Source organism: Atheta coriaria, unplaced genomic scaffold (genome assembly GCF_025399875.1).
Source record: "Atheta coriaria isolate IRGN ID8LTWV9N9 unplaced genomic scaffold, Caltech_Dcor_3.1 hic_scaffold_8_pilon, whole genome shotgun sequence".
NCBI lineage: Eukaryota > Metazoa > Arthropoda > Insecta > Coleoptera > Staphylinidae > Dalotia > Dalotia coriaria.
Genome location: NW_027045450.1, coordinates 167,138 through 179,574, shown reverse-complemented (window position 1 = coordinate 179,574; position 12,437 = coordinate 167,138). Strand labels below are relative to the sequence as shown.

General features: G+C 39.6%; 5 protein-coding genes across 6 annotated transcripts; 2 read left to right on the top strand and 3 right to left on the bottom strand.

The window, feature by feature from the left end:
* Positions 1-679: 679 nt before the first annotated feature.
* LOC135797033 (methyltransferase-like protein 25B) lies at positions 680-2,402 on the bottom strand. Its single transcript, XM_065309197.1, is given in 5 exon segments — positions 680-775; positions 836-1,357; positions 1,360-1,447; positions 1,450-1,633; positions 1,714-2,402. Coding segments are annotated over 5 exon segments (1,566 nt in total). The 3' UTR covers positions 680-692.
* A 564-nt stretch (positions 2,403-2,966) lies between these two features.
* Positions 2,967-5,078, top strand: Atg4b (Autophagy-related 4b). 2 transcript variants are annotated; one of them, XM_065309202.1, is made up of 4 exons: positions 2,967-3,153; positions 3,222-3,352; positions 3,676-3,868; positions 3,931-5,078. In XM_065309202.1, exons 1-4 carry the CDS (start codon positions 2,967-2,969, stop codon positions 4,794-4,796), a joined length of 1,377 nt encoding a protein of 458 aa, XP_065165274.1. In that variant the 3' UTR covers positions 4,797-5,078. The 2 variants fall into 2 exon arrangements, with proteins under 2 accessions (XP_065165274.1, XP_065165273.1); XM_065309201.1 differs by having other exon boundaries at positions 3,210-3,352.
* Positions 4,994-6,377, bottom strand: Ak3 (Adenylate kinase 3). The gene is made up of 3 exons (XM_065309205.1): positions 5,784-6,377; positions 5,419-5,708; positions 4,994-5,361 (listed from the first exon to the last, which is right to left on the bottom strand). Exons 1-3 carry the CDS (start codon positions 5,926-5,928, stop codon positions 5,125-5,127), a joined length of 672 nt encoding a protein of 223 aa, XP_065165277.1. The 5' UTR covers positions 5,929-6,377; the 3' UTR covers positions 4,994-5,124.
* Positions 6,378-6,683: 306 nt separating this feature from the next.
* Dbct (Dihydrolipoamide branched chain transacylase E2) lies at positions 6,684-8,517 on the top strand. Its single transcript, XM_065309200.1, is given in 4 exon segments — positions 6,684-7,086; positions 7,150-7,693; positions 7,696-7,789; positions 7,791-8,517. Coding segments are annotated over 4 exon segments (1,383 nt in total). The 5' UTR covers positions 6,684-7,038; the 3' UTR covers positions 8,488-8,517.
* Rip11 (Rab11 interacting protein) lies at positions 8,466-12,019 on the bottom strand. The gene is made up of 7 exons (XM_065309198.1): positions 11,134-12,019; positions 10,921-11,065; positions 10,562-10,725; positions 9,708-10,508; positions 9,504-9,637; positions 9,277-9,441; positions 8,466-9,216 (listed from the first exon to the last, which is right to left on the bottom strand). The coding sequence occupies exons 1-7, from the start codon at positions 11,162-11,164 to the stop codon at positions 9,193-9,195; spliced, it is 1,464 nt and encodes a 487-aa protein (XP_065165270.1). The 5' UTR covers positions 11,165-12,019; the 3' UTR covers positions 8,466-9,192.
* Positions 12,020-12,437: the final 418 nt, after the last annotated feature.

Here is a 12,437-nt window from a genome sequence, read left to right as displayed (position 1 = left end):
CGTGATTTGCGAAGTTGTTTCGTATTCCCTCATGGCATCTAAAAAATTTAATCATAGATGCATTTTTTAATCATTGTGTTATCTTGTTACATTGTTTACTTAGGGTTCATGTTTTGATTAGATTAGTTTCTATCTGATATGATACATTTCGTAGCTATTTGCTGTTTTTTTCAAATTTTTATATATATTTATCGGTGACTAAAGTTTATTGGCCGCCTGAAATGAAACAAAGAGTTGTTCGTCACGGTTCGATAAGTCTGCAACCTGTCGTGCGTGTATGGGTATAACCTGTTGGGAAAAACGAAAAAATAGGGCCGGATGAACAATATATATATTATAAATTTTATACTTTTATAACTTTAGTACAAAATATGGCAGAGATTTCAATAATTTTCATGAACTTTCTCATTTAAACGTCTAAAAATGCGATATTTTAGTAATATAACCTTAAATATTAATGATATGCGCCACCTAGCGGAGGTTTATAATACTAACAGTGCTCTTTCTGCCATTATAGCTTGTTTTTCGATTGTAACTACATAAATTCCATAAAAGTTCTCTAAACAACGACTTAAATGACTAATTTTGCACTGATATCAACAATAATATACGCTTTTGTTATTTAAAGCTTTTGAGTTAAAATCTAATCTATATTCGGGTTCAAAATTGTTTTTAGATAATTTTATACTCATTTATTTCTTAAAAGCTGTGATAACATGCACACGTGGTGAAATCTTCGGTTCAAATCTCTGTGTCACGTGACAATATGAAGAATCTAAAAATATAATCAAAAAGCATTTATTTATAATATAAATTATTAATAACTCGATATTACCTTCTTTTAAATATAAAAGTCTGTCCAATAAAACAATACTCTCCAATAATGGAGCAAACATATGCCTTAGAGCAGTAAACGCGAGGATTTTTTGAAAATCTTCTTCTTCTTTCACATTCTCCAAAGCTTTTACAACTTTTTCATCCATTTCATCAATTAGTATCTCTGGAATAGACTGTTTAATATACTCCCTGAAGTTTTGCACACCTCCAGGTCCTATGGTCTTCACATTTTTTCTTCTTTTGTCTTTGAATTCAGGTGCTACGTCCTCAATGAACTTCTCAACTAACGCACGATAAAAATCAGCTTTAAAGCTTTCTATGTCTGTCCTATAACGTTCTTGGTAGTTTTCAAGAGCATGAAGGGCAAGACCAAGTTGATTTTTGCCCATGTGGTCGCCATTTTGATTATTTTCATTGTGATTTAGTGGAAAGCCGATGAATTTTGGGTTTGGATAGTATGGATCATTATTTATTGACATTTTATTATAGCAACATGATGCTATGTTAATAAACTGACAATTTTGACAGTTTTAAAGAGATTTAACATGGTTGGTGCTAAATTTCCACAGGGATGCAGACCAACAAGTCCAAATTTAAATTTTGTGGTTTTAATTCGCTAAAATCTTCGTTTTGTGCTAGTTGTGCGTCAATTATCAACTTTTCAAATTGATTTGAGGTTATGTTAGGTGTGATCTCTGTGGTAATGCGTAAAATAGTAGATTTTATATTGAAAGTATATTTTGGGTCTCTTCTAGCGAGAGATTTTAATAATTTTAGGAATTTTTCATCTAAACGCCTGAAAATACAATGATTTTATTAATTTAACCTTAAATTTTAAGGAAGTACGCCACCTAACGTTTGTTTATATGTACTTACAGTGCTTCTTCAGTCATTTTTGCTTCCTTTTCGATTGTAACAACATTAATTCCATAAAAATACGCTAGACAACGACTTAAATGTCCTAATCCTGCGCCGATATCAACAATAAAATCAACTTTTCGCTGTAAATACGCTTTGAAACACAAGTCGCCCATTACGACAATCTCCGCAAGCTTTTTATCCTTACATTTGTACTTTAAAAAACTCAGCGGCGGTTTCCTGCGATCGTAATTTATTAAATTCTCATAAAACGGAAACTGATCGGTTTCTTTCACATAAATCTGCCTATAATCCTCTAATTCTTCTTTATTTCCAGGATGAATCACTGTCAATCGATGATATTTCTCGCGCTTTCGACTCAAGGATAACGTTTTTATATCCTCGCGGATCTTCGACAGCGAATCGGGTAAGTTATGATTCAGATTTACGTTATCAGCGTCCATGAGATCGGCAAGTTCATTGGCACTCATTTGGATTAAACACTCACGCCAATCGAGTGGCACTAGATGCCAATAATTGCAATTAAAAAATTGCACAATTTCACAGTCTAGAAGCGAGGAAAATGGTCTTATCACATCCAACGCGTGATTCATACGCGTTGTGATTTGTTCCGGTGTGAAATTTGTTGTGTCATCTTCCAGGTAATTGTATTTTTGGGGATTACATTCGATTGGAGAAGTATCCATTGTTTTATTATTGGTTTTTCAAAGCAAATACTTGGAAGTTGTTTTGCGGTTTTTAAAAATGGCGCCGTTGTTATACGCATGTGCGAAGAAATACTGTTCAGAGTCGTAGTAGTATTTTTTAATGGACGCAAACATGTGGCGGCTGTTTAACAAGTAAGCACGTTTTAATTATCACTGCATTTGCATGCAATACCGGCAATTATTTGATTAGCGCAGTGTATGCTGATCGCCTGACGATACTGGAATAATCCACCAATTCACGCCCGTTATAAATACACGACTTGTACGGTTTCTCGCGCCAGTCGTCCACCCACTGCCTCGAATTTCGTGGCGCGCACACGACTACTACACCAGCGGTGGTACAATTTCACATTCATTCGTTGCCAAGCTGCGCGCCAGTATTATTCGTGTCAGCTGTACAACTCATTCGGCTTGGTTGGTATTATTCAGTGAGTAGTGTAACGAACCCACGATGACGAAGTGCAAACGTGCACTTCACTCCGCCGGCCAGTGGTTGGATCTCGGTCAGTGAAACAATAGAAAAACGACGAGAAACAACGCGCGATGAATTCGATCATGTCGCTGTCGAATACGAGCGAACGCACGAACATCTTCGCTTCGTTGAATATGTTCGGCGGTGTGCCTTCAACGACAGCGAGTAATAATCGTCTGGAAGAGGCTGATGCGAATGCCGAGGGTGAAGGCAAAGTGAAGAATAGACTGCTCTCAATGTGGAACAATGTCAAATATGGTTTGTTTTCTTACTGCTTGGCTGTAGAATAGCGAGTAATTCAGTTTACTTAACAGTTGTCATTCCAGGCATGAAACTGAAAACGAATTTCTCCAAAGAATCTCCAGTGTGGCTGCTTGGCAAGTGCTATCATCGCAAAGAGAGTCCTGATGTTACAGAAATGGGCACAGATGTTGCTGCATTTACAAGTCAAGCAAATGTAATTATATTATGTGTTATTATTGTTGTTTGTTGCAAAAAGGTGAATAGGTGTGAACAGACTGTCAGCAAACATTCTGTTTGTTGAAATTAAAAGTGTTAACATCACTTTGAATGACCACAAGATGCGCGTAATTAGTATTTTTAGCATTCTAGCCTTCAGATATAAATTTAGATGGAAATTTTTGTCATATTATTGACTCATGTCGAAAATTTTGTAATCTAAGTTTTATTTGATTTAAACTTAGATACTTGCAACAAACAAACACTGTTTATAATTAGAACATAAACTTGGCACGCGCACTGATTGCATCACGTTTGCAGTTATCAGCTGATGAAGACGAAGGTCTCGAGGGCTTCAAAGCGGACTTTGTCAGCCGGGTGTGGATGACGTATCGGCGTGAATTTCCGTTTTTGAACGGATCGAATTTCACCAGCGATTGCGGATGGGGATGTATGATTCGCAGTGGGCAAATGCTCCTGGCACAAGCATTAGTCAATCACTTTTTAGGCAGAGGTAAAAATAACATATCTACTCTATAAAAATGCGGAATTTTAAAAAATATATAAATTTTTAAGGCTGGCGATGGAACTCTGATGGATTATTTGAATCCAGTGAAGAAGCAGGCAAAGAACTGACACATCGCAAAATCATTAAATGGTTTGGCGATAAACAAAGCCGCGTGAGCCCGTTTTCACTGCATTCCTTAGTGGGACTCGGTGAGAGTTCCGGAAAAAAAGCTGGAGATTGGTATGGGCCTGGAGCTGTCGCTCATATTCTGAAACAAGCTGTCAAAGTCGCCACCGAACTCAATCAAGAGTTTGAAAGTTTTACCGTTTGTGTGGCGCAGGATTGCGCGGTGTATACACAGGATATTTTCGATGAGTGCGACTTGCCTGATAAATGGAAGGCGTTGATATTATTAGTGCCTATGCGGCTGGGCGCTGAAAAGTTTAATCCGATCTACGCGCCTGCATTGACAGCACTTTTGACTCTGGAGCAGTGTATTGGTATTATTGGCGGGCGACCAAAACATTCGCTGTATTTCGTCGGTTATCAGGACGATAAACTGATACATCTCGATCCACATTATTGCCAGGAAGTGGTGCCCGTCTGGAGCGACAATTTCTCTCTGAATAGTTTCCATTGTCGATCACCACGCAAGTTACACATTAGCAAATTGGACCCGTCGTGTTGTGTGGGGTTTTATTGTGCGACAAAAGCAGACTTTTTATCTCTCATTGAACTCGTGAAGACTACAATTAATGCCGCCACGCGGTCGACTGCAAATGGCATGGAGTATCCAATGTTTGTGTTTTGTGACGGGCATTCGAAGGATTCAAGGATGTCGCCGCGAAGGTATTCGATACCGCCGGATATGGAGTATAGCACTGATAGTCTTGACAATGACTATGTCGAAACGGAAGAGTTTGAGGTGTTATAACCTTCAATCTCGTGCACGTGCACATTTGTGTGGGGTTTGTTAGCTCTAGAAAGACACTTGGCCATTGTTATTTATTTATTGTCCTTTATTGACACATTTCGATGGTTGCGAACAACCATCTCTTCTCATTGTGATCATCTGCATCAAAATTGATTTCGGGCATGTTTCATACGTGCTGCTGCTCATCAAATGGGCTGTTTCCTAGTAAAAACTCTCTTATTTATTCAACGTTGTACAATGTAATTAAAAAAGACTTTAAAATATTAATGTGCGCTTAAGTGATGTGAGGTTGTCAGTCTTTGACCTATTTTCATTGATATTTGGAGAATTACACGTTTTGTTGACTTGTCAACTGGATCGGTATGTGTCTAATGAGGCATTCTAGAACTTTCGGCCAGATTTCGTCAGAGGTGCGACCTTCGAAATCTTCTAGAATGCCTTTCTCACGGAAGAAATCAATAACAGGTTGGGTTTTCATTTGGTAGTCTTCTAGGCGTCTTTGGACCACTTCCGGCTTATCATCTTCACGTTGCGTTAAGGCTTCGCCTGTCACATCGTCTTTGCCCTTCGAAAATATTAATTTTTAGTGATACGTTTCATCAAAATGTTATTTTTTACTTACTGCAACTTTTGGTGCGTTAAAATCAATATTATAGACTCTGCCGCTTGGTAAATGCACCCAACGGTTCTTCACGCGGTCAATGATGACCTCGAAGGGTACCACAAGGTTGATAGCAAGGTCTAAGGGTTGCTGCGTCCATAAGGCTTCGCATTGTGATCGTGTGCGTGGGAAACCGTCGAGTAACCATGGACCACGCGCGTTGTTTATCTCGTTCATGATGAATTTAATCATAATATCATCTGGTACGAATTTTCCGGTTGATGTGTATTTACTTACTTCGTTACCGATAGCTATAAAACAAATCAAAAAACACGAAACAATTACACTTGACGATGCAATTTATTGTTGAAAGTGTAGTCAAGTACCTGTTTTGTTTTTTATTTGTAATCGTAACTTATCTCCGCTAGAAATATGATCCAATTGGAATTTATTCACAATTCTAGACGAAATTGTACCTTTCCCGGAGGCGGGAGCACCTAATATCACAGATCGGAACATGTTCATCGCCATTTTAAGTTTGTGCAATACGCGCGATGTACACTACTGTAGTAATTAAACAGAAATGTGGAGAACTAGTCGGCGCACGCGATGTTTATACACTAGTATTTGTTGAAGTGAACATTGCATCGAGTGTATGAACTTTGGATGTCGCGCGCGCATCGATTCGAAACCAATCGATGAGCGCAAATCGCAAAACAACTCGTTTATCGACTCACAAATTGAAATGCGTGTGTCGATTTGTTTCTATTTATTCTATTTCCGCAAATGTTAAATGTTAAACCACGTGGCAAGCAGAGAGAAACCAGGAGAACTTGCAACAGTTGGTCGCGTCTAGACCACTCGCGCACCAAAATCAATAAACGGTACCGAAGTCAACAGCCGAGCGCAACGCACTTTCTCGTTTTGTATGTTTCGCAAGTCCAAAACGTTTTGGCTATTGTAAAGTAATCCGCGCGTGCCGCTTTGTAAGTGTATTAAGTACGAATAACGATTGAGCATGAGCTATTGTTAAAATAGAACATGGATAAAATATAGGACTTAGTTTTATATTTCGTACTGCAAATTTCACACAGATGGCGCTAGCGGTACTAAAATGATGGAAATAAAAGTTGCCTGACGTCATACCCCCACGACGAGTTGAGTAGCCTACGAGGACACATGCTAACCATTTTGAAACTCGTTTATTTACATTCACATGTGATAAAAAAGCAACTTGGTAATAAGAGACAGCAATATCTGACTTATCAGCTCGATGTTACTATGTTCCGAGTCGAAATTCAAATCGCGCAGAGTTAAGTAACATAAGCATGCGTAAGCGAAAACTTGTTTGATTGATAATAGGAGCGTATTAAAGTGGAGAGGTAGCAGAGTAGGAGAAGTTATTATGCGACAGATTGGCGTTGATTAAATATTACTCTAGTGCTCCAACTCGTACTTGAATCAAATCAGCGCAAAAGTTTGTTTCGTGTGCTGGTTGCGAAGCGGTAAAACTCGTACGATACGTTGTCGGTCAGTCGGTGCGCAACCGCCGTGAAATCTACAACTTTCAGTGCCATACACACACGCACACACTGCCATAGTTTATAGTTAAGTGCGCTTAAGTTAAGTTAAGCACAGAAAATGTCGCGATGCGGCCGATTGCTCGGTGGTTTACTGCACAATAAAATCGTAAGTCGTGAAATGTTTCTGCGCACACACACACGGAGAGATCGCTAACGAAAGTCATTTCAGCAGCCCAAGTCGGCTTTACGTAAAAATAACTACGTCGGCGGCGTCACGGCGGTCGAAAACAAGTTTCAATTCTCAAGGACACGTGGGTTGTATACGTCGCCGGCGCTCGCCGGCAATGTGGCGTTCAAATTGTCGGATATCGGTGAGGGTATTCGAGAGGTAGCTGTGAAGGAATGGTTCGTTAAGGTTGGCGATAAAGTCAAGCAGTTTGATAACATCTGCGAGGTGCAAAGTGACAAGGCCTCGGTGACGATTACGAGCCGGTATGATGGTGTTGTCACTAAGTTGCACTATAAAGTTGATGATACCGCGTTGGTTGGGCAACCGCTATTAGATATTGATGCTGAGGGTGAAGAGGGAGATGTCCCTGAAGTGGCAAAGACTCCTGAAGAACCTGTTAAACCTAAAATTATTGAGGAGGCTATCAAATCACCACAGGTACCTTCAGGTCCAGCGTCTTATAAAAGGGATATATGCATACCTTCGGTTCGACGGCTTGCAAAAGAACATAATATTGATTTGACTCAGGTGGAAGGTACCGGAAAGATGGTAGAATATTAAAGGAGGATGTTTTGAGCTTATATGAAAGATCCCAGTACCTCACGGGTACCAATTATACAAGCCCCAATCTTAGCCCTTCATGATAAAACTGAAGCCATCAAAGGCTTCCGTAAAGCCATGGTCAAAACAATGACAGAAGCGAATAAAATTCCTACTTTTGTTTATTCCGACGAAATGGCAGTCACAAAACTCTCAAAATTACGTCTGGAAGTAAAGGAGGAGTTTCTTGCCCAAGGAATTAAAATTTCCTACATGCCATTCTTCATTAAAGCCATTAGTAATGCTCTGGTCAAGTATCCTATCCTCAACGCCACCGTAGACGCCAATTGTGAGAATGTCACTTACAAAGCATCACATAATATTGGTATAGCCATGGATACCAAGGTGGGACTAGCTGTGCCAGTTATCAGCAACTGCCAATCTTTAACCATTGTCGAAATAGCAAAAGAATTAAACCGTTTAATGACCGCTGGTAAAACAGGAAGCTTTGATCCCAAAGATTTAGCTGGAGGTACCTTCACCCTTTCGAATATTGGAGCAATTGGTGGTACCTACACCAAACCGGTGATTTTACCACCACAGGTTGCTTTACTCGCTCTGGGAGCTGCTAAATTACTGCCTAGATTTGATAAGGATATGAATGTCATCCCAGAGGAGATTGTTAGCCTTAGCGGGGCTGCTGATCATCGGGTGGTTGATGGTGCGACGATGGCGAACTTCTCGAATGCGTTCAAGCGACAAATTGAAAATCCTAGTTTATTGTTTTTGAATTTGTAGAGGTTTATTAAAGACTTGGTTTATTTTGGACATTAGTTGATAAATGATAACATAATAACAAACGCATGTAAATTGATAACAAAATATCCCTCGCTACCATGTAAGACTTAAAGTTAAAAAAAAAATAGTACGACACTTTTAGATCTATAAGACCAGTGATGTTCATTCACTTAAAATGAAAACAACCGTGATGATTATGATAGCACACTGCTCCGCTTTGACTTAAGTCACTTCTCGTAAGGCAAACTTGTTTCTTTCTCATTTTACTACTTCTCACGACCGTGTAAATACTCCTAATCTAATTTTAAGGCCTCTCACTCTTCTCCTTTCACGTTTTTCTAAGAAAATCTTATTCTGAATGACTGGGAAGACCAGAACAAAACAAAACGTCGTAAATCAGCCGCTTCGTCAACCGTCAACGTGTAAATATTTCGTTAAAAGTTAAAAATCTATGCATTAATATAAATAATATAAAGTATTATCTCTTCAATCTGTAGCGCGATAAATCTCGCTTGTGATATATTTTTTTTCGATCATCGTTATCGTTGATATACTCCATAGATATTTGTTGGATCACAGAAACGTTTACGATGATGCGTCACTCGTCGTTAAAATAATAAACAAAACATCCAAATATTCCACGATAGCATAGCGCAAAGCACATCTTCTTGATTCTTCGTTTACGTAAACATTATATGTTAGTCACTAACCATCGTTGCTTTCTAGCCACTGGAATAAAACGAATGGCTTTCGATTAATATGACGTGGTGTCGCTTGTGCTTACGTTACTTTTTTATGCGCCAGCTTGCAATTTACGTAGGGATTTTGGAGGATCTTCGGCTGTGTCTCCATCACTCGCAGGAGGAGTTCGTCAAGATAGTCTTCTAGGTCTTTGAGCTTCTTTTTATTGTGTTCCAGGTCAGAATGGGTGTCGTTTAGTAATAATATCAGATCCTATAAAGGAAAAATTTAATTATTATTGGGTTATGTGTGTGTGTGAGTTGTTTTTTGTTTACCTCGCGTGTTTTTCCTTCGTATTTCAATAAAAGTTCATTAGAAATGCGATTGTTCGAGCTGGTCGAGTTGATAAGTTCGCTTTCGCCGCCGATGATGACTCTTTCGTGCTTATCGTGCTTGTCCTCGTGCTTATCTACGGTTGAAAATCGTTAATTAGTCATTTCGTACGATGAGTGTGTTTGTGAATTTTATATGCCTCGCACCTTTACGCAAATTCCGCAGTTTTGTAAACATGCTCTCCTTTAACTTCTCCTTTTCTTTCTCCTTGTGTGGAAGCTCTGGAGTTTTGTTCGGAGTTTTACTCGTTAGAATATTCTCCTCGATTGGAATCTCTTGTAGACTTTGTGATAGGTCATGCGGGTCTTCTTCCTCCTCGATTCTGTCAGATAATTTTGGTGACTCCCATGATCTTCGATTTATGTTTTCAGCGGCTGCGCTGGGTTTTAATGAGTTTTTGTTCTTGTTTAGCTTCATTTCCCACTCGTCTTGTTTGGGTTCCATGCGTGGGGGTTTGCTGGGAGGTAAGGTTGGTTTGTCCATAAACTCTTCGGTGATTTTTGGGACTTGGGAAGTGTTCAGGGAACTGCCAGATGATTTATGTGAGAGGTCATCGAACAAGAAATCTTCGTCTTCGTCACTAACTACTCCTGGGTCTGCATCTTCATAGGTCTGTCTACTGTGGCTTGTATTATCTAATAGCACGCCATGTCGTCGAAGGTTTGAAAGACTACCGCTGCCTATAGAGTTGGCATCTTCGTCTTTGTGGCCCTTTTTTCCTCTGAGATGCATTTTAGACCCGATTGATTTGGCGATCTTTTTGATACCTTTGCGTTTATCTGCGCTTCCAATACTCAGGAGACTTCCACCAACTGTCTGGGCCATATGGGAGAGTGACCCAATTGAAGATTTATGTTTTTCTTTCTTTGAAAGGTCAGTGAGACTTCCGGATTTTACTGTGAATGCTATTTTAGCCTCCAGGCGACCTCGGGGTTTTTCCGATTTACCTACAATCATATTTTAAACTCACCTGGAAGACTGTTATTGCAATATTTCATACCTGGTTTACCCTGCAATGGAAACCATTTGTTTTTAGGCCTTTCATAGGTGTCCAAACCATTCAGGGGGATGATGGCCCTGCCTAGAAACTCATCCACATTCATAAAGTTTTGATGGAGTACCGTGAGTACTATCTCGGCGGTGTTGCCTTGCTCCGGGATCGGACTGTTAATGAAAATAAAGAAATAAAAAAGTGTAAATTTAAATTAGCATACAATATATTTCTCGAGAGTCTAATTAGACTGTTAATATATTCGTGCACGCAATGGTATTGTTCATGAAGTTATTATTAAATGAATTCCATTTCGTGTACATACCTGTACCTACATGCATGAATAATATTTATTAATGTGTACTCACAGTTCGCATTCTTCGTGCCATTCTACACTCGGTTCGGACTTCTTCTTCACCGATGTCTGATACTTGGTTTTGCCGAGCGCGATCGTCACAAAGCAATCGTTGGTGTTGTTTTTGCCTTTCGTGATGAGATCGACGGCCTTTTGAACTGCGAAACGAATTTAAATTGGATATAATCTAATCGTTTAAAAGAGGTCAGCTGTCGTCTCTATGTACCTGTGACCTGCACATGAGTGGGCATCCACATATTGGCCAACACAAAATTTCACTTTGTTAAAATTTTCAACTTGTTTCTCTAGTAGAGAAAATTTCGCACTTATCACGTATTGTGATGATGATTGTGATGTTTGATGACGTCGATTGTTGGCTTCTTTCGGCGAGATTTGTTTTCGTTTTGCGCTTTTTTTGTTTTCAGCGACGAGCACGAATCGCGCCAACACGTCACGGCGTCCGCGGCCTGTGGCCTGTAACTACCGACTAATTACCAATGCACGTATGCGATGAGAACGCACACCCAACGATACCCAAAGAATGCGCGATGCGTGTGTTGCGCCAGCGACGGAACGCACGTTTCACTGCCAATATATTTTTGCAATCGCGAGATCGCCGCGCTATAAATACGCACTGCACATTGTGTTTCACTTGACGTCTGTCACCACACTCGCGGGAGCTGTAATGTTTTAACAGCTTTAAACATGCGGATGTCTATCGCGTATGCTAATAATCCACCTTTACCGTTTTGGTCTAACGTCACTCTCTGCGAAAGTCTTCTTTTGACTTGTGTTGGTAGCACCTATAAAGTCCAAACTAGTGCACAGGTGGAGGAGCACGGCTTTAAACACGCAGAAGGTACAGGTAAAACTGATGTTTAGTGTTCACTCACTCGGCAGTGTTCCGAGCCGTGGTGCCGTTACGCGATAATGATGAGAAGTGTTTTCGCTGGGATCTGCGTTTCTCTCCTACCTGGGCCGACCACTAGACCAACTCGCGCTAGATTTACTCTGTGGGTGCTTATTAGTACCTGGCACATGCGACGACTACTAGAATTTGATAGGAAATTAAAACCAGAAATGCCACCGCAAAGGTTACGCACGCAATAGCTATTTACGACGAGATAAGGACATTCTAAAACTTAAACAAATCCAACAAGTCACACAATAGTCATATTTGATTCATATCGAGAAACTAGTTGAAAAAAATGACGAATCAGCTGTAATCTAATCACGTGGGTTCTAATCCTCGCCACTGTGATGAGATAACCGATAAAAGTCCTTGAAAATTGGTTCTATTGTAAAATAAATGATATTTTTCCTTAGCGTGTATTTATGCGGTTTTGTTCGCTTGGTTGCATACAGTTGAACTATGTTTTCGAAAATATATATTAACAAAACTTTTGTGGGATGTTTTCAAAGAAAAAAAAATATTTTGAGGTCAATGTTTTATTGATTTTTGCAGACAATATAAAGTCTGAGTCTTTTTCACTGCCCTAGTAATGAGTCAATCAGCGATTGCATCATTTC